Raw genomic sequence first — 22841 nt, 5'->3', positions numbered from 1 at the left:
GAGCTCAATTTACTATTATTCTTAAATGCACTTCTTTCCTCTTCTATTTGATTCGCAAAAGTGCACAACACTTAGATAAAACTACTAAGAATGAACTGGTTGTTGTGTTACCTCTGATATGCTTAACCGCACATTTGATTCCTAACGGGAAAGCATAGCATAGGACACTATTACACTACCCAGAAATATGTACCCATTCAATGTTTTGAAAATATAAATGCACAGTTGTCCTTTCGGGCATTGAAGTTAATTAAAACAACTTGATTAATTAATCAATTACGTGAATAATTTATGAAACTTGCAAACCTTCATTTCTCATCAAAAATATGTTTTATTGTTTTATTTTAAAAGAAATATAAAATATACGGTCATGCCGTTAAATATAATTGACAAACTATGTTATTACCAATATTACTGAAATATTGTTATGATATTAATTCTAGCAATTTAATTATAATTACGGAATGTTTTTAAAAAATCCACATCTGTTATTTGTCACTGAAAGTAATACGAGTACCCTATATACAATATTGAAAAATGTTGGTAAAGACCAGAATTAAATATTAAAGTGTTACGCCCATGAAGGATTATGGTGGACCAGATGGTATTGTGAGGTCAGCACATCGTAATATATTACCGTCCTTATTTTTCCCTTCCTAGACAGGAGTTTGATACTTATTAATTCATGGGCCTCCGTGGCTGTGGTAGAGCGTTCACCTCTGGTGCCTGGGTCATTGGTTCGATCCCAGCTCGCGCCTAGTGAAATTTGTGGTGGACAAACACCGTATGCGTGGATTTCCTCGGGGTTCTCCCATTTCTTCCCACTTTATTCATTCCACCATTTCATTCATTTCTTATCATCACCGCCTCCTTTAGCCTCGCCGTGGGACATAAAACTCCACGATTTCATTTCATTTCATTTCTTTCTTTTTCTTTCTTTTTTTTTTTAAATTCATTTATAAATAATTCCACTGCCTCACAATGCTGGTTTAATACACCAGTAACGGTACGGGTCACAGTTGAATGGATGTCTTCGTTGGGATCACTCTGCTTTGGTTCTCGTTTCCCGGAGCTAGTTCTCAGACACACCTGATAACGCAGGAGCAGCCGAAATAAGTTATTGCAAAATTTTATAGTCCATGAATGATGTTTATTACAGGAACTGGAATATTCACCTGTTCGATTCCCAATGTGTAACCATTCAGCATGATCATGAACCATTCAGCATAACTGTTAGGAGTCAGTCATCTTGCAAAACCTGTCTCATTAAGATTAACGTACTACATATTCCAACCAGAAATTGAATCCGTGTCTCCTATGTCCAGAGCGAGAGCACAATCGCAACACTTCATAAAAGATAAATTCTACCTTAAATCCAAATTTTCTCACATACGTTCGCGAGAACGAGAGGGAGAGACATAATGAGAGGCCGAGAGAGGGAGGGACAGAAAGAGGGCATGAAAATTATGTTTGTTAGAATCAACTCGAGGTTCTCCTATGAGGGAAAGTGCTTAGTTTCGTAGCTAGGGCTGTCCAAAAGCGTGAAAGAGAAACCGTGGAGTGCCGGTCCGTATCAGTGTAAAGGAAGTCATATTCAGGGTGATCCAATAAAATCTTCAAAAGTTTCAAGGCTAATAACCCAAAAAAATGTTGCAGATAGAACCTACTTTATTCAAAAATAAAAATGATACTGAAAACAGTTCGAAATTACTTTGTTCTGGTTTGAATTACTCTGTTCTGTTGTATGTTGAAATGACTCAACAATCTACAATACAATTATTGTCATTACTACTTAATAAAATGTTTCCTCTTTCGATCACCTTTAGCGCTGTTAGAGGAGAAGCGAGAGTGGGAATCGTCGTTTCCGCTCACCACTCTCCTGTCGTTTTCAGTCATTATGGTTTAACAGGAACTCAAGAAGCGTACCAGTTGAAATGTTCTTCAAGAGCAGCATTTCTGTGATTGCTGTGCAAAGAGCTTTTCGCTTAAAGTTTGCTATTCCACGTAATGAACATATTCCTGATCAGAAGACTATATTACAGTGGGTTCGAGAATACCCAAAAAATGTCGAAAAAAATTTGGCTGGCCTGCTGGAGCTGTTGGGCTTCCTATGGAGGGTACACGAAGAATTTTACGTGAAGACGTGCAGTAGTAACAAACTGTTTTCAATATTTTTGAATAAACAACATTCTATCTGCAATACTTTTTGTTTTATTAGCCTTTAAATTCTGGTAGGTTTTATTGGGTCACCCTGTATATGCCACCCAAAAATGAATATTTTAGCAATGTGCAATGTGTGCGCAAGGAACTTCCTACAGGGCACAATTCCCAGACAGGCTCTAAACGAAATTCTCAGACATGCTCTGACTTAAAGCTGGGTCCAAAGTAGGCTAAAGGTAAGCCTTGACAGCAGTGGACAAGGATAAGTCAGCGAGAAGTATCGAAGTGTTAGGGAACGCCAGCTCCACGGTTTCTCGTGGTAAGAATAAAGTGTTGGGGTGTATTTTTTCACGGTACCGTACATTTCTCTCTCTCTTTTTTTCATGCATAAGAGTAAAATACACCAGCACCACGCATTATTCCGAACACAAGGAATCATGGATCTGGCGTTCCCTAACACTTCAGGCTAACCGCTGATGCATTCCGCGTTCACTACAGTCAAGCCTTACCACTTCCAATTTTAGACTCCCTTTAAGTCAGACCATATTTGAGAATTTGGTTGCGGGCAGGATCGGAAATTGTACCCTCTAGTGAATCCCTTGTGCACACATTGTACATTGTTTAAATATATGTTTTTGGATAACATAAAGTGACTTCTTTTACGCTTATATGGACTACCACTCTACGGTTTCTTAAGTTCGAAATAACATGTATTGCAATGTAGCTTTTCCAAACTTTTAGGTATACCTAGCTATCAAACTAAACAACTTTCACCCAGGTTTATATGAACTTTTTAAATTATCTTGGTGTCAGGAATCATCTCCCAAATTGTCGGTATTGTTTTGAAATACCCTATACATATATATCGCTTCATATTACCGTACCAATAGTTGTCAATATACGGACAAGTGGACGGCCAAGGTCTATCTGCATATAAGAGTTCCCATACGCATAGTATAGTCTGGGAAGCAAAAACGTCTTATGACAATGAGTTTGTCCTTCAATGCGTTGCACTTTAACCACAACGTCGTACGATCATTTAAAATTTTGAACTAGAATTGCATATGGCGGAAGGCGATGGCCAACATAATAATATATTCATATTAAAGACAACACCACCACCACTAATAAGATAGACTAATAGACCGAAATAGTAAAATGTCTCCAAGTTTAAGAGAATTGAATGTTTCAAACTCAAACATAAAATACATACCGGTATATTGTTCTTGTTATTCTATGTGTAGACAAAAGTACAGAACGTTAGCAATAAATTTGTTGATCAGTTAAGTTTTAACATCGCTGCACATATTCAAAGTTGAAACTTTCACATATGATGCAGTATACCAAGAGTACAGAAACTTCTATTGATTTTCAATATCCCTTATACTATTTTTATTTCAAGAACTTTGCACATATATTAAGATCATTTGTTCAACATTAAATCCATTACGATCAGTCTAGCATTACATAGGAGGATTCAACAAAGGAAGCAAAATAGAAAGAAAGAAAAAAAAACATCTTGAAATTGAAAGAGATATCTTCTTGTGTGTCAAACGAAAGCATCGATTCTCCATCACATCAGCGATCGGTTCTTCGTGTGCGATTTTTCATCACCACTACTCCAATGATTGCTGGTATCAATTCTCCCCACAAATTTAGAAGCGTCTTATTTCCCCTTCCCTTTCTTTTTTTCAATATCTTTGTACAAACAACCTGCTTCTTAGTGATCAAAAGTGCTGTTGTTATGCGAAATGGAAGAGGCGTCCTGTATATCGAAAATCGTTGCCAGGAATCAAACAACATCTTCTTGCCATATAAAATGATTGCAAAAGCGACTTAAAGAAAGAATGTATCTCAAAGAAAAGTTCTCCACATTGAAAGTTGTCAATGAAACTGTTTATACTTGTATAAAAAAAAAAAGTATATTCACGATTGTTATACTAAAATTGATATAGCGTCAAGTTTCTAATAGAAATTTCAGAACACTAAAGAAATTCATTTCCAGTATATAATAGGCTTTCTTTTTACAAAACACCAGACGGAATTCCATCTTGTTCAAGGCTAAATTAAAAGACTGTCTTATTGGGAATTTTTGTTCTTTCATAAGTGGAATATTTTTCTCTTCGAGACAGTTACGGAGTAAATAACTGTGAATGCATTTCAAGAATTGGAACTCAAATGCTATTTAACGACTTGACCTAAACAGTAGTGATAAATACTGGTTAATCATTTTCTGTACAAGGTATAAAGGCCATATCAGAAATTAGTAAAATATATCCAATATTTATAGAGTTTAGGGGGAAAAAAATCTATATATAAATAAGAAATCCTGAGTGAGTGAGTTATTAACTGATTTATCAACGCCATGGCCAAAACGCTTAAGCTAGAAACTTGACATTTAGACAGTGCATAAGACTTGTGGCAGTGGCGTATTTAGGGGGGTGGCTATCAGGCTTAAGCTCCCCGCGAAGAAATAAATTTGTTATATGCAAAACTTCATTGAAATTTGTTGGCACCCAAAAGGAAAAATATAAGTGCCATTATTCGTGCCAGGATTCGATGCCATTATTTCTAGCGTTTTAGTACTAGATTTGTTGCGATTATCCTCTAGCGTTTTAGTACGGGATTTGATATTATTTCTAGCGTTTTAATGTGAGTTTGATGCCATTATTTCTAGCGTTTTTGTACGGAATTTGATGTCATTATTTCTAGTGTTTTAATACGAGGTTTGATGCCATTGTTTCTAGCGTTTTATTACGGGCTTCGATGCCTTTGCATTCAAGCCCACCTTATGACTAGTAACACTGAATATGCTACCCCTCTTTGCTGGAATCGATTAGCCTTCCTGACATAATATTTGGAGAATGTTTTTTTTTTTTTTTTCTAGTGTCGTTACTCTCATTAGAAGTTGATGGTATGAAGTCTTGATATAGATACTGCATTTCTGGTAAATTATAGTTTTCGATTAAGGAAAATATTAATCTTAAAATACTTTACAACGATAGAAGATCGAAATTTAGGGATTATTCATTCAGATATTGTGAAAGGTGAGTAACGCAGCAAAGTTTCATTTTCCATAGTATATCACGTTTGTAACTAGTAGCATGTGGGAAATTCAGAGGCAAAATGGGGGCACAGTGGCTCAGTGGTAGAATGCTTACTTCTGGTGCGTGAGGTTCTTGGTTCGATCTCCAGTCAAGTAAGTTTATAGTGAATAGGGATGTGCACGAGACGAGTCGAGACAGGATTTCCCTGACAAAATTCGAGTCGAGACACAGCTCTTCCAATAGAGAAATATATATTTGTCGAGACGAGACATCACTTTTACAGCATATTCCCGAGACGAGACATCCACAAATCTTGTCTCATGCGCATCCCTATTAAAGAACAACATCGTGTCCGTGAATTTTTAGGGGTACTTCCGTTTAATTCCACATTCTCATTCCACCATTTTTTTCATCATTCACTTGCCTTAATCATTGTTTTTCTTAGTCTAATGGGCATAATAGTGGGACGTTAAACTGAAAAATTTCATTTTCTTGGTAAGCCAATCAGATTCACTCACGTCACGTATTCATTTTACAGTCATGTAACTAACGCCATCTGTTGAAAGGAAATCACAATTCGATCTAACTTTGAAAAAGCTACATGGATATCAATTGTAGAAGGTCGTATTTCACATTTCTGAAGGACTTACATACAATACAGTGGTGTACTTAGGATTTTGTTTCGGGGAGGAGCTATGTACAACATGGGAATGAGCACTTATATTTTTCCTTTTGGGTGCCGACAATTTTAATGAAGTTGTGTATATAACAATTCCGGGGAAGGAAGGCTTGAGCCCGATATCCCCCCCCTCTAAATACGCCACTAATACAATATATACTTATATTACACAGCCGACTGTATTCATATGATTACATTTCAAGTTAACGCGTGTAGTAAAGTTGTCACACAGGTATTTGTTGTTAATCTAAATTTAAATAAATTAATTAGCTTACTACATATTTTCATCGTACTTACCTTAAAATATTTAAGCTCTGCTTTAACCGAATGACTTTCTAAAGGATTTTAGCTTACTGAAACTCGTTTATATATTTATTCAGTCCGTGTTTCCGTTCGTCCGGGAGAGAAATAATCTCGAGAACTACTTGATGGCTCAGGATGAATTTTGGACAGGATGTAGATCAGAAAATTAGGATTCGAGTTCATTAATGAAGATTACACTCAAACCATTAACTGGCAGAAATCAACCCATTCCTGTTTAATATTGATCACTATATAGCAAAAATGTATTTTGAAAAAAAAAAAAAAAAAAGCGAGAAGCTGTTTTCTGCGATTGATTAAGTATTTCAAGAATATATTTAATCTCTATCCTAATCCCTCTACTAAAACTGATGGTAGAAATCCACAATTCCGATTTCAATATTGATTTACATAGAGCAAAAACGGCAAGAGATGGCAAGTACTGGTTTCTTGGAGCCGACTGAGGGTTCTAAGACTACATAGATACCATCTTCTCTTTTTAGTCTCTACTCAAACCAGAAATGACAAAAATTAACAACTTCCGGTTTTAACGTAAACCGCTAGAGAGTAGAAGTAGTAACTGATAGCGAGAAGTCGTCGTTTGGAATCGATTTCACATTTTACGAATAGGTATCAATTTTTCTATTAGTCCTCTACTCGAACCGGAAGTGGCACAAATAAGCATTTCCGGTTTTAACGCTGATTGCTATAGATTGAGAAGCTATAGGTTGCTATATATGTATCCCAAGAAGCTATATATATCTTAAGAAGTTAGTCCATCTCCACTCTACTCTCTCTACTAAAACTGGAAGTACTAAAATTCTACTACCACTTCCGGTTCCAATAATAAATGCGAAAATATCATGCATACAAACCAAATTTCTTCACGTGATGCACACGTGACACCGTTACTTGTTTGTATGTATTATTAAACTTATTCGAAATAAAAACTAGGTAGCTACGTTCACAGGTGGGATAAGAGAGACGGTTATAAGGAAAAAAAAAAAAAAAAAACAGTGAACAAGACACTCATAAATAAAATAAACGACGGAAAACTTACCTTGATATGACTGGTAACAAGACCGGGCGGCGTATCTAGAATCCTTTGAAAAGTACAGAATAACGACGCTTGAAACAGCATGGCCGGCAGCTTGCAATCACAGGCAATGCGATAGAACATTTTAATAATACAGTGATTCGTATAGGACGAGTTCTTGTCGTACTGCCGAAGCAGAAGAGAATATGCAGCCATAATTCGAGAGTTAGCGAACCTGGGGAGAGAAAAAAGAAAAAGAAATAGGATACGGGATATTATACATCTTTGATATCAAGCATCGTCGAGACTTAGTCACAAATAATTCATACAACACAAAGTCCTTTCCTCATCCGAACGGGAAAGGGGTTGGTAAATACCTTTTACACTCGTGCTCCCCGTAAAAGTCAATTAAAGAATAATTTCATTGCGAAGGGGGGCAAATACGACGACAAAACATCCTTCTCTGCCCTCCTTAACCTACCTGCATACATTTTACATAGATACTCATTAACTTAACACGATGGCCACTGTACAAAAAAAATGAGTTACTACTGGTGAAACGAGCCGTAACAGAACCCTAACCACAAGTTAATGTTGTTAAAAAGTTAATACTTTCATTGTATGGAGGCGTTCGCTTCGTAAATGAAGATCAATTTAACAAACTTTCACGGAGTTTACAAACTGTGGGTGCACGAACTTAGAAAGGGAAGAGAGTTTTGAAACGAGGTGATAGCTCTACGAAATGAGTACTCAAATTGTAATAAAACAGTAACAAAGAAAGCTGAGTAAGCAGGAACATTATGGAGCTATAGGATAACTAATGGACATTTGTTGCCCTTTAATTCAAGCAGACCTCGCATTTAAGGTTCTTCTAATTAATATATTGAATGCAAGGTTTGTCTCTCTCTCGCCGTTATATTCTGGGTATACAGTCATGTTTATGACTTGTGTTGCTGCTTTGTGTTCTGAGCAAGCAGTTTCAGTATGGAAAGGCAGTGACAAGGAAAAGTTTCCCACTGTATCAGCAGCCGAGGTCGGTGGCGTGGTCCTGTAATCTAGCTCTCCTGGAGGTAAGATAACGTGGTGGGGAACGGTCTATAATATACGAGGGATACTCTTACACAATCAGCGACGCAACTAGGCTAGTTGTCGCCCAGGGCAAGGACTCGCCTTAGCGTCCCCCACATAGACCAACAAAATCAAAACGGTCCCCGACTATACCTGATATTAGCATCACACAGTAATTCTCCTATTCCATTTTTTCTTCAAATGGTAAAGTTTGCTTTCAAAATTACAGTACATAATTTAATATTTTATACAAGATAAAACAGCAAAATTAAGTAGTGTTTGATTGCCAAATAATCTGAGAGTAGCATGCTTAACATATTCTTACAGTCTTATCATAATAACTGTTTTTTTTTTTTTAATTATATCGGGATGTGCGTATGTGTAGAGTGAATCAACAGTCTGTTGCTTTAGAATAGAATACTTAATTATGACAGTCAAATTGTTGTCTGGAATATTATACTCAGATATTTTGCAAATTTCTTAAATCGATATAAGTTAAATGAAAACACAAAAATCTGGAACTGAAATTTGACTTTATGGGCTCTCTTGGTTTCAAAATTCTTAAAATGTCCTCAAAAATACTGTTGTTGTTGTCCTGTTAAGTTTCTGAAGTATTTTTTTAATGATGTTTAGTTTACTTAAACTCCTTTTCTTGCCTTACAGTGAAAATAGATAAATGCCCAGTTTTGCGAACCCCAGTCCGGCGCCCGGGGCACAAGCCCCGTTTGCCTCTCTTAGTTACGTCCCTGTACACAATGGTTAGTGATTTGCCAACTGCATCAAATTCAAGCCCCCGCCATGGCTTGAAGTCTGAGTTAACCCATTTCATAGGGAGTGCAACTCAGTTTCTATGACAATATACTTGTAACAAAAATCACATTAGATACCAGAATCATGGAGAGTATAGATTCAAAAGCTTGAGTCTCTAGACGCACTGTTTGATTACGGAGATACTTTATAATTAAGTGCGTCTGCAGACGCTCTCCTCGATTCAGCGTCGTCTTCAAAGTAGGGATAGTAGATATCCTTCATAATCTCGTTACTGCATAAGGATGCAACAAACATAAAGTAAAATCAAAACAAATTATTGTACGGTAACAACAAATGAGTATGAAATGTTCTGCCTCTTCATCCTCGTTAAATTATAGCGATCTATAGTACTTGAAATGCAGTTGATCTGATTACTGATGATGTAGTATAGGATGAACAGATATCTTGATTTTAACGGGATTCTTTAAGTCGTCCGATGTTCTGGGAAAAATGCAAATGGAACGCAAAATATCTTTAAAAAACGGAAAACCTAACGTCCAATTTTTAGAACATAGTTACGTATTATATAATGCTAATAATATTGCAGACTACAAACAAAATACAAAATAAATGAATAAAACTTCCCGATTTAATTGAGCGGCTTGGGTGAACAAGCGCCACTTCCGGTCAAATTGAGTTGTTATGTGGAATAGGTTGTGATCGAGCCAGAGAAGAGTGTGTAGATAGTTTAATTTTAGAAATGTACCTGCAGATGGCAGGGAAAGCTTGTTTGGTATGTGTCATTGCATTGAACTCCATTGGAATGATCAACCTTCTTTTTCAGTTTACTCCAAAGTTAGGAAATGTGACATAATACAGCATTATGTTCGCCCGAGCCGCTCAATTATCCAACACAATTTCCTATTGCGAAAACATTGTTTATTTTGAACCTTTTCGTTTCCATTACTTGTCGGAGAATTCATTCTAAAGGCGCGTTGGAGGTGATCTATCTAATGTAGCTACGGGGCATAACGACCCAGTAGAACAGTTGTGGGCGGCACGCTATTTTCTATATGGAAGTTGAATTTCAAATGCTCAACATCATTGCCACAGGTCGTAACGGTGCTGATAGGCAGCACTGCACAACAGAGGTGTTTAGTTGGTAGCCTACAGGCCGTGAACTCAACTGCATTTGCTCCAGAATTCAGGTAATCTGTGCATTTCTTATTGTGACGTAGTTATCATTTAGGGTCAAACGAACATAACTAGAAAATTTATCTACTTAAAAGAAAAGTTTCTTTTTAAAACATCGACCAAACAACTTGGTAATAAATCACATAATTGCTTTGAAATCGTCCTACTTCAGTGTTATTTAAAAAAAATAATACAGTATTACAGTGCGCTAGCTCTTTTTAAAAACAAATATACAAATATGATATTTTCTTTCTCCATAAGGAAAGTTAAGTTAGTAGACGAATGAAAGTTTCTTTTCAAGTATGATCTTATAAATCATATCAGTAAATAAAAACAAAAACGTGGAGTATCTATATATGATAATTGAATAATAATAATAATAATAATAATAATAATAATAATAATAATAATAATAATAATAATAATAATAATAATAATAATAATAATAATAATAATAAAGCCCTTCTCGGTGGTCTAGTGCCTTCCAGAGAGCCTTTAAATTCGATTTCTGGTGAAGGAGCCTTGAAATTTGAATGCATTACGGTGGTTTGCTTGGTTGGTTTGAGTTTAGAGTCACTTTCAGCACCGAGGCTATATGAGATGCGAACTTAGAGCTTAACGTGAAATCCGAAAAACATGGGTTCCCGCAGGGAGTCTCTTGCGTCGAAGAGATACGCTAAGCATATTATAAGGATCAACATATCGACATGTACTGTAAGCCACATGCTTTTACAATTATAAATAAACAGTGGCAGACGACAGAACGAGAATATACCTTCAGAAAGAAACGAAGAGGATTCGGAGAACTACGAAGAAAGCCGAAAGCCCCTCCACAGGTCCTCCCTCCAAGAAGATGGCTATAAAAGAGGACGATGGAACCAAGAAGTTATCAGAATAGTGCTGATCACTCACCTACCAAAACCTCTTCCCGATGCCGCCATGGGGTACGGAGACTTTCTTTAATACCCACTCCTGAGGCTGCTATGAGCTACGGAGAATAATCAATCCCGACTGAGGCCACTGTGGGCTAAGAAATTTGTAAAAAGATTTTGTAAGACATTCTTTTTATAAAAAAGTGAAGAGCTGAAATTTCGTATACATTATTTATACTCTACCCACAGAACATTGTATGATGGTGCGCCGGGTACAAGGTAACTCTACGGTGAATGGGATTCCATATTAAGCTGTAGGTCCACGTTCCATACAGCTTCGCTGCTGAGAGCGACGCTCAAGTCCAGTCGAACAAATAATAATAATAATAATAATAATAATAATAATAATAATAATAATAATAATAATACAGTAGAGCGTCGATTATCCGAGGTAATTGGGGGACATGGGTGTTCGGAAAACTGGTTCGTTCGGATAACCGAACTGTACTGTACTGTACTTCTACAGCCAGTGCCAAACCGACAGAAGTGTGCTGATTGTTGAAACACAGCGACTGGCGGCTTGGCCGGTCAGCAGCGGCTTATGAAGGCCCCATTAGAAGCAATGTTCCGCCAGCGGTGGCTCAGTGCGGCGACTACTGTGGGAAACTTGGTTTGGGAGTGAGGGGGATGATGGACGGTAGGGTGGGAGAGTAACAGGTGCGAGCGAGTACACAGTTCGGTTAGGCGGTCGTTCGGTTGACCGACGTTCGGATAATCGACGCTCTACTGTAATAATAATAATGGGCGTCGCAGTGACTCAGTGGTAGAGCACTAAACCTCTGGCACGTGGATCCCTGATTTGAATCAACGCTCCGCCAATTGGGCATTGTAGGGCTAAACACTGTGTGTGTGAATTTTCTCATTATTCTCCCATTTCCTCCCATTTTCGTCATTCCATTATTATCATCCATCTCATCACCGTCTCCCTTAGCCTCGGTGTATAATCGAGGGACGTTAAATATAATAACAAAAAATAAGAATACAGAAAATAATGATTATTCCGGTGGTGGGGTATTACACAGGGGAACTGTTTTCAGATTCTCTGAAACCTGACTTTACATGTATTTTAGTCCAGGAAGATTTGAATTCCAACTATCTTTCAATAAGGTCGCGTACCATGTAGCATTTTGACCACTCATATTTTTCTCCATTCAATTATATATACGAATACACATGAAAAAGATTATCCCATAGTAACATTTTATATATATATAATATATTTAAAAAAAAACGAGAAATTATTAGTATATGTCAGGATACGTACAACTGTATACAGCAGGTAATCTCTACGATTTGACAGGCAAACAAACCTATGACTTCAATGAACAATAGTACAAAGACAAAACGGTACTCGGAAAGAGAGAATACTCACGTTGTCCTACAGGTATCGACTTTTATTTATTTCTTTCACTCAGACTTTTCTTCTTCTTGTATAGCAAACTTTTGCCTACCAACGGTTGGCCAATGTAAACTCGTAGTTGATGTCGAATATAAAATTCGAGGATTTTTTTTTTTTTTTTGACTTAAAATCCACAATTTTATAGTCTCATATGAAGATTGTTACAGGAATGGACAACTAGAGCATTAAACAAGAAAATATCTTTAAAGAAGAGGTAAAGTTACTTAGATCCATCATTTTAAATAATGACGAAGCACGACTATCGACCACCGCTAACTCCCTACGTTCGTAGTCCGAAAGTATAGCAATCATGAAATATTAGACTTCATACTCTTTCCTTTTATTATTTTCTTTTCTCCCATACGCCGAGGCTACAGGGGATCGAGGAAGCGAGAAACATTATATATATAAAAAAGTGGATGCTCATTAGAAAGGAAAAGAGAATGGGTATGTATGCATACGCGTGTGTGTTGGGTCAATGTGTATACATACCCGCCGCTTCCAAAAGAGCGTTCGGCGGAAGGATTTCTGGGTGAGGGCTTGGTAATCCTATCGTAACAAGCCAGCCCGCATCGGTTGAGCGAAACTTCATTTTCTAGCACCAACTGTGCCTCCTCCCTCCCAAACCCAGCTACAACGCCGTTAGTATTACCGGATAGCCCCCCCCCTTTTTTTTTTTTTTTTTTTTTTTTTGTTACCGCCACTCGTGTGATCGATAGGCTAATAAAACTCTCCGCGCGTTTTACCCAACACTCCAGATGGAATTTTTACGAAGTCCCATCGCTCTATCTATCTGCATTCTTTCCACACAGCTTTAAGAGACGGACTTCATAATAACAAGTAAATATAATAGGAAAATCTACCACAGAATTTTTCGTTGAGGTGAGTCAAAGGGAATAGAGGTCTAACATTTTCGGGGAGTTTCATGCATAGAGACCACTGTATGCAACAATTGGAAATCATTAAATGTGGTTTCCATAGAGAGAAAGAGAAAGAGAGAGAGAGAGAAAAACAAAAGGATTATGTGTACTCATGGACCACAGGCTTATATGTATGAAGTAAAAGAAATCCTTTGACAGGAACATAAATTGAAATTTCCGTTTTCAAACAGTATCTTGTACAAGCTACAATAAAATGAAAATTAAATCTTTGGCATAGGCCTCACAGATACGCCCTTTTAGGCTAAAGAAAACGGACGACAAAAAGAATTGGTAAAATGAGAAAGTGTAAAAAAACGTTAGACTTTGGGGAAACACAGAACCCTCCTGAAGTCGTGCACGACAAATTCACATGACCTCAGGTCGAACCAGGGACCGTTCGAATCACAGGTGAACGCTGTAGCTATCATTTCCTTGTATGAAAATGTAAATGTCAGTTGTTTTGAATAATAATTTAAAGCAGCGAATTTAATAAAATGAAACTGTTTATCAGCCCTTAAAACACAACCGAAGTTCTTAACGGCATTAAATACCTTTATGGTAATCACTTATTATTCTTTGTAATGAAATGAAAACTTTAAGTTTAACGTCCCACGATTATGCCGGTTAGGCTAAAGGAGACGATGATAATGAGAAATGAGTGAAATGGTGGAATGAAGAAAGTGGGAGGAAACGGGAGAACCCCGAGAAAACCCACGAGCAGTGTTTGTCCACCACAAAGTCCACACGGCGCGAGCTGGGATCGAACCAGGGACCCCAAGCACCGGAGGTGAACGCTCTACCACTGAGCCACCGCGCCCCCCTCTTTGTAATGAACTCGAATCTTAATAAAATTAAGGCACTATATACATATTTACTCACCAAAGGAAAGACACTTGTGTAGACAAGTATATTTCTTCTAGCCTTGACAACATGAATAGACTTTACGGAACTGTAGAATGCATGATCCATTCAAAAGTATTTAATCTTTAACTGGAAAACGTATACTCACTTGGAGTTTAGTAACCCTGATTCCCATTATAGTCTTCTTACTTGTTAGGACTGCACACATATCGATCAGGTTACCACACTTTATTAGCAACATTTTTGGCAGAGCTTTTTCGTAACCAAGTACAGTTCAAGTGTTGAGTTCCGCATAATATCTTCAGTGGCTTAAATCGCACCCCATTCAGAGAAAATTTAATATTTGTGAATAGGGGGAAAAGCAGAAGTCAAGCAAGATACAGAAAGTCTCATATTAAAGCAAAATCGAGTTTGGTCAAGACTGAATCAGATACGAAGAATGGACAGGTGTTAGTCTAATATGCTGCTCAGCTTCTGGTCGCTCACGTCGATTAACATCACGAAGGCGATAGTTGATCTGAAGTAATGTTGACCATGATATTAGATTTGGAGCTGTATCGGCACGAAAAACTGTAATGAAAGTGCTTCTCGCCTCGTTTCTCACCACGAAACCTCTGTCTTGTTTCATTTGGGTAATATTGGTAATATTGCTCACTGGCCTCGTTAGGGCTAATATCGTTATCGAAAATCTACGATTGTTCCGAGTATGTTTCGATTAAGTATCACCAAGATTAAAGTTCGATGAAATCACACTGCTTAAGTCGTTCCACCATTTCGAGACAGTGAAAATCTGACAGGCGATCTTCATACTCATTAGACTGACTGCCAACTACTGACGGTCTCTGGGAGGAAAAAATAATCACACATGCTTGTGAAATTCCCTTCATTTCTTCATCAAAGAATACCTAGCATGATTTATTTGTTTACAGTGTTAAACAATAAAGTCGCTTATTTTTTGAGTACACACGTACTTTATATTAATGTGTTTGGTCCATAAAACAATCTAAAATACTGATCATCATACATGTTTTGCACGGTCCCTAACATATGGTTTATAGGGTGGGGGCTTGCTTTCCCGTAGCTCTTCCTCATTGTGTACAAGTGACCAACTGACAAACTAGCTTGTGTTCAGAACATTATTTTAATTTTCTTTAGTAACTGTAAAGTAAGTTTTAGGCTTTCCTCTATCTTAAAAGAGGGGGCATGGTGGCTCAGTAGTAGAGCGTTCACCTCCGGAGCTTGGGATCCCTGGTTCGATCCCAGCTCGCGCCGTGTGGATTTTGTGGTGGACAAACACCGTGCTCCTGGGTTTTCTCGGGGTTCTCCCGTTTCCTCCCACTTTCTTCATTCCACTATTTCACTCATCTCTCATCATCACCGTCTCCTTTAACCTAACTGGCATAAACGTGGGACGTAAAATACAAAAATTTCATTTCATTTTCTATCTTAAAACAAAATGGTCCTTGATATGTAGTAAATAAATAAGTCATATTGAAAAATTTTTCCATCCTCGTTTTAAGTCTATTCATGTCATTTCATTTCTTGTCATGTCATGTCATTTCATGTCTAATCACTAGTTAATCTCTGATATTTTCTCACATGCTATTTGATAAACACTGCTCTAGAACTAAACATCATGGCAGTTCTTGATTTCTGTTTTGGCCTTCAGTTTCGTAATGTTACGGGCATACGACCCCTTCCTCGGATGTTATATTGCTATCGGAAACACTGAAATCAATTCCTTCGGGAATCGAACCAGGAACCCTTTACTGGAAGTCTAAATACATCCATTCATGCGCTAAATATAATTACAGTCACGCGAGGGGAAACAATGTTTCTACCCTTGGAACAGCGACGCACTGCTGATCTATTTATGTTGTTTCGAATTGCGTTGAATCGCGTGACATGTTGTACATAACAAACGCGTTATCCTCCATAATATGACACCTCCATTCTGATTTGACATATCGATTTCACTGCCGCGAATGTTAGCAGGTCCCCACTTAGAATTGGTAGCCTACTGAAAGATTCATTCTCACCAGTTTGAGTCGAACTGTTAACTTCATATACAGAAAGCTAATTTACCAACTAGTGTTGGCAAAAAGCAATTTACATCATTTTCTTGTTAAACTTAATATGCTGATTAGATACATGCATTATGACAAACTGAGGCATTTGAATTCAGATTTGCTTTTTTTTTTTTTTAAATATTTGTTTTGGGTAAGGTGATGCAAGAAGAACGTAAGTGTTTTAAATGCTATGTTAAATAGCGGACGAAATACAGGGCCATTATAAATAATTTCTCGGATTTCCAAATGATGTATATTATAACGTATTAGGTAGTGCAAAAGTTCTACGCTTTTTTTTTTTTTTTTTTTTTTAATGAGTGTATGTGTTTGTGTGTAACTATGTATGCAGATAGATAATCGAATAACACAAACTACAACTCAACCAGGATTGTGCATCATCGGGACCGCCAGCGATGACTTGCCAACTTGCTGCTATAGATGAATTCTCCAATAGTGATGCTTTTGAGGTTTAGAATCGGATATTGTAAGGCTATTTCACAGAATCTAAATCATCTGAGTTTCGGACCCAAGGAATTCTGTAATGCGCGAAATAGGCAAGTTTGTGGCCAGCCCCTAATTTACCACAGTGTGGGACAGCCAATCTGAGACAGAAGGGATACGAAAAAGACTGCGTGCATCGCATATATTGGTTTAGTCAAAAAGACAACGGAGAAAGAGAATTCGTATCTCTCTTGAAAAGTCGCACCATGAGCGAAAGTGGGGAAAAACAGTAATTGTTACATAGGAACAACACTGACTGGAAATTTGTGCGAATCAAGTTTTGACAGTGAATTTCAGAATTTGTGATTCAGCCGATAAAAATCTTTAGTGCTAGCAATAACGATACTGATAATTTGAAGTACATATATGAAACTTAGAGCAGAGACGAAGATATGGTACTCCTCACATTAGGATAAAGGAGATATTTTGTTATAATCTTCATATTAACTGATAAGTTTATAGTACACGTTAGCGAAAGGCTTATTTTTGAGTACACACGTACTTTATATTAATGTGTGGTTTTTTTTATATATATTAATGGATATTTTCTTCCTCCTAAAGGCTTCTTTCGTCATTCCTATCCTTGCTTTTGTTTCATGTTGACATTTCATATCATTACTAATAATACTAGCCACGTATCGAAAACTACGAGGCTGTCACCTGTTCTGTTTTTTCCCCTCTACTTCTATATTTGATACCGACCCCTTCGTTCCAATCACCATGGCTTTTGTCTAACATTTATTTTCATCCCATATTCTTCAAACCTTTTCTCAAATTTTCTGACATCTTAATGATTTTCCCTTCAGATTTTGCAACAAGCGCCTAATCATCTGCAAACCATATACACCTACAGGCCTGTACCCAGGGGGAGTCTAGGAAGGGCAGCCACCCCATAAAATTTTCACGGTAGGCTTGCAAATGAACTATAATATTGTGATGAACTATAATACGGTTGGATTGCCCCCCTACATTTTTGGGCTGGCTACCGGCCTGTACCATTGCTATATTAGAAAAAAATGAGTATACTGATGAATATTTCGAAAAGATGAGGTAGGATGACTGAACATATGGAACACTGAGTAAGCATGCTATTCGCTAAGAAAGAAATAGTAGAAGAAAAATACTTAGAGGAAGACAGCGATTGAAATATACGGACCAAATAATACGGTTGATACCAAATAATAATAGATATAGAGAGGAAAAGTGCGTGGAAATGAAAAGTCTGGCTCGAGATAGAGAAAGCTGCGTCAAACCAATTGAAAAATTGTTTGCCTGAGAAGAAGTAATGACAGACATGTTGAACATATTTTGCGTTAAGATCAGAGGTAAAAGTGAGGGGGAACGCGATGGGACGCCGTTGCTCCAATTCCAGATAATATATATAAGGCATCCCCCCAATTCCTAATAAAATTACAATGGACAAAGTTAGGCACGGGTGACGGCGTGACGTCATGCGTCCCCCTACCTTTTCAGATCCACTTTTACCTCGGGATAAGATAATAAGCTTTCCATCAGTATCCTATTGGTTAAAATCTTTAAAATCAATCTTTATACATAACTGAAATCCATGACATCCAGACTTGTTACAAATCACGAAAATGAAAAAAATGAATGACAGATTTTTAAAATGCTGTTTGTTATCCAAATACTCATAATTTTTTTTTTTTAAAAAAAAAAGCAATACAGAATGTAGTAAGGTAACTAACTCACTATTAACTGTATGTTTTTCAATGGAATTATAATGTAACATCGTAATGTTTCATTCTGTTAAAAAAAAAAGAAAAGAAAAAAAAAACTATCAATGTCCTGTTACTATCGGTCTTGACTTTAGGAACGTACGGATCAGAATACCTAGTCTGACCATAAATCATCTTGTTTGTAACATTTAAATGGATATACACGTTAAAAGAATACCTAACTAGGGCTTGACTGTAGTTTTTGATAAGGCTCTATTTATTCAAACCTATTCCACTCTGTTACACGTATGAGGCTGATTAAATTTACGCTGAGATCCACGTCCCATGCATGCATCACCAAGTTTTATGTTCTGTGTTGTTTACATCTGTAAATGAATGCGCTCATGAAAAATATATATATATACAGGTGTTTTGCATTATATTCATCTTAGGTGTTCCATGTTAGTCGGATATTTCCTGTGCATTTTCACATTTCATCTCTTCTATAGTATCAGTGTGACCTCGCTGTCCACTCACCCCCTAAGCTCTGTCTCACCCTAATGCTACCTCTGTGGTTTGCCCTCTGTTTTTGTGCTGTTTTAGGACGCATCGATACATAAAACCATGGAGTAAGTGTTTTACGAGCTGAGGGGATGGGAGAAAGAATAGTATTTGTGTTTTCCCTCCTCTTTCCATACGTGTTAACATGGCCATTAGTGTTCGAGTGAAAGGGAGAGAAAAGTACCTTTAAAAAAAAAGTTGCAACTGTAGCCGTAGGTTTGAGCCTAATGGAGAGGGTGGTAACACACGTATTAGAGGGGACCTACAGAAAAAGCATGTTCGTTGAAATCAATACACAAACTTGTCTTTATTTAGTTTTCTCCCCTATATGAACCTAATTTCCGTCATTTCTGACAGCTTCTAGGCGTGAATTGACCGTAGCTTTTACGTTATACGCGTCATACTGACTGCCAACTATACATAATTTATCTACAGGATGAATGCCGACAAGGGAATTCAGTAGCCATAGAATGGTAAATGCTATTTAAACATAGAAGTAGCACATCCAAGTAGTTAAAGAGTCAATACTAGCATAGTAATAGCACACATAGTGCACAAAAATTCTAACTATTGGATATACAATAAATTTGTATGGACTATATTGGGAACGGTTTGATATTAACACGAGTCCTGTGATCGACCCAACGTGTGTCTGAAATCTCTCTCTTCAGCGTCATCGCAAAGTTTTCAGATTCCCCGTAGGGCAATATCAAACTCTTGTTACTTTTAAGATGAAACATTTTGATGATATATATGTCAACGGTTCCCAGCAGCTCTGCGATAATATAATTCTACTTAAGTATATGAAGTCAACTTGAAAGCTACTTTTCCGTCTAACCATAGCCCAAGTAGAATACTTAAGAATAAAATAGGGTTGCATAGAAGAGAAGAATCATTTCATGACGACAGAGCTTACAACAGAAACAGATATGGTGGCCGCGGTGGAACTCCCTTCTGATGTGTAGGGAATCTGGTTCGATCCCTGTTAATGACAAGTGGACTGCCGTGAACAATCCCCATGTGCGTGGGTATTCTCGGGTTCTTCCGTTTTCTTCTACTTTCTTCATTCCACCATTCTATTTATAATTACCATCCCTCTTAGCCTCGGTGCATAAACGTGGGACTTGAAACTATAAATATATATATATATATATATATATATATATATATATATATATATATATATATATATATATATATATATATATATATATATATATATATATATATACATTTTGGAAACAAGCCCTCACTTCCAAGACACTGTTTTGAGATAAAACAGCTTAACTTCTGTCTTGTGCGAATCCTAAATAAAATAGTTTGGCCTTTGAATGACCCACACAGATATATCACGAAAAACCTATCCACTCGACGTAATTCGAAATAAAATGAATTCTTGAAACGTCCATGTTATGTTTTACAAGCTAGACGAGACGAAGATAAACTTTTCTTCTAAATCTTTTTCCCAGTTAGCTAGGATCGACTTTTCGGATCGCTGCCCTCCCCTGTTTCTATTTTGTCCTACACCTACTGTGACACCACTCGTTCTTCACACAAGCTTCCCACTTGTTAGGTCGGCCTTGCGTTCGTTTCCATTCAGTTCTATAGCATCCACTCGGTAAGTCACGTATTCCGAAGGTCTGTTTCTTATATGTCTAAATCATATATACATTGCAATTTTCCTCCTACTGGTCTCACCTTTACTGTTTCTCCAGATCACTTCTGTCTTTCTGCGTCACTCCATACATTCACCGCATCGTCTTCATCCCAACATTCAACTTCTGTTCCTCTTCTTCCTTATTGTCCAACATTCCGCTACGTATAATATGGTATGTCTCACTATTGTTTTGTAAACTTTTTCTTGAAGTCGTATTGATACCCTACGGCCACACAATATTCCTGCCGCTTCAGTCCATGTTGGTCAACCGCTGCTAATTCTGCTGTTTAACATTCTATTTTTGCATTTTGCTGCAGTATTGATTCCAAGAACTTAAATTTCTTCGTCATTGCCACCTCGTCCCTTCGTATTCTTGTATTTTAGATTATTTATTCGCTGAACGGGCAATGTAAATATGATATCTTGGCTTTACTAATTCTAAGCTCTTTGCCCTTCATTGCTCCTCTCCAGGTATCTAATTTCTCTTGCAGTACTGCCTTAGTCTCACGGTCAGTCACCAGCACGATGTTGTATGCAAATACCATATTCCACGGTGCTAACTCTTGGACATCTTTTGTAAGCTCGTCCATCACAACTGCAAAAAGGTATGGGCTAGGAATAGATCTCTGTTCAAGTCACACTTTAACTGTGGAATTTTGTGTTATTCCACATGATCTCCTCACCCCTATCCTGCATCCATCATACATATCTTGAATTATACAGATGTATGTGTTTGAAACATTTTTCCTTCAGTGCCCACTAAATAAGATCCATCCCACTAAATAATCCCTATCATACGCTTCCTCTAGGTTGACGAAAACCATATGGAGGTCCTCCTGGTATTCTCTGTACTTATTTATTAGCATACTAAATGCAAACACTACATCAGTTGTCGACCGTCCTTGCATGAAACCTAATTAGTTCTCAGTTTCTTCGGTCTCTTTCCTAAAGCTTGATTGCATGGCTCATAAGTTTTATTCCAACGTAGTTGCCACATTCTTGCACATCTTTGCTGTGGCCCCGCGTGCGCAGTAGCTAACGCTCTCGCCTTTGGTACGAGCGGTCCCAGGTTAAACTCCCGGTGAGAACACTTGGTCAAATATTTTATAGCTTGCAATAAATAGTACAAGACACTAGTCATTCTTTATCGAAAATATTTTAAAATAAAAACTTTTTGAATCTCTCAAGTGAAGGGAAAAAGTTGTCATGAATATATTTTTTCACTGCAATAATGAAAGAAATAATGGACACTTCTCTTTCACGAGCAATTAAAAGTATTATACACAATTTTCTTTCGGTTACGAAAGAATACTTATCTTTACACACACGGAAATATTTAAAAACCCAAAATTCAAAACACTGCTGCTGTAGAGGATTTCGGAAAGACATATCCAACTTCTAGTTTTATTAGTACGATATACATAAAGAAAACAAAAATAACGTATAGCACGCCATATTTCGTTTACATGAATTCCCAACAGCAAAATACAACTAATACGAATTGTGGACAAGTAAACACTCATGAAAGAAGCATGTGATAGGACGAGAGATCTGCTTTCCTTGAATCCTTTTCAGACACGAATGAGATCTTCTCCATTTTGAATATATTGAAGTCCTCCCTAAAATCTTTGCTTGCGAAAATCTCGCTTGGCATGAAATCCTGTTTCCCCCACTCGTAATACTTTCCTTTTTTCCAAAAGCCTTTCATGTAGCACTCGAAAAATATTTTGCCGACTGTTTACTTTTCCCAAGTAAAGCTGCTACCATTGCATTCAAATCTTCCAAAGAAATTCAATTGACCGTTCTTTATGCCGTATTAGCTGTAAAGGAGGTTCCCTTCCTTAATATTTTGTATCCGTTTTCTATTTGCTACTCCTTTTTTGTATTTTCTTTTCCCTTTTTCTTAATGTAGTAGTCAATAATTGTAGAAAAAAATATTCTGAGAGATGGAAACTAATGAAATTATAGAAATCTCTTTTGAGAAGGTATACGCACGTTATTAAATTTGAAATAACAGGAAAACGTATGTTG

At 37.2% G+C, this 22841-nt stretch overlaps 1 protein-coding gene across 3 annotated transcripts in view; it reads right to left on the bottom strand.

Annotated features, from left to right (window-relative positions):
• The window catches only part of timeout (circadian regulator timeout), a 1048389-nt gene that overhangs the window by 293552 nt on the left and 731996 nt on the right, over window positions 1-22841 (bottom strand). For all 3 annotated transcript variants that reach the window (XM_081749081.1, XM_081749078.1, XM_081749079.1), the window contains exon 19: window positions 7247-7457. In XM_081749081.1, coding sequence (XP_081605207.1) covers window positions 7247-7457 — 211 coding nt within the window. The remainder of the gene's footprint in view (window positions 1-7246; window positions 7458-22841) is intronic.

The sequence above is a fragment of the Thermobia domestica genome, chromosome 2 (assembly GCF_964235325.1).
Source record: "Thermobia domestica chromosome 2, izTheDome1.hap1.1, whole genome shotgun sequence".
NCBI lineage: Eukaryota > Metazoa > Arthropoda > Insecta > Zygentoma > Lepismatidae > Thermobia > Thermobia domestica.
This window is presented reverse-complemented; position numbering and strand designations above follow the sequence as displayed.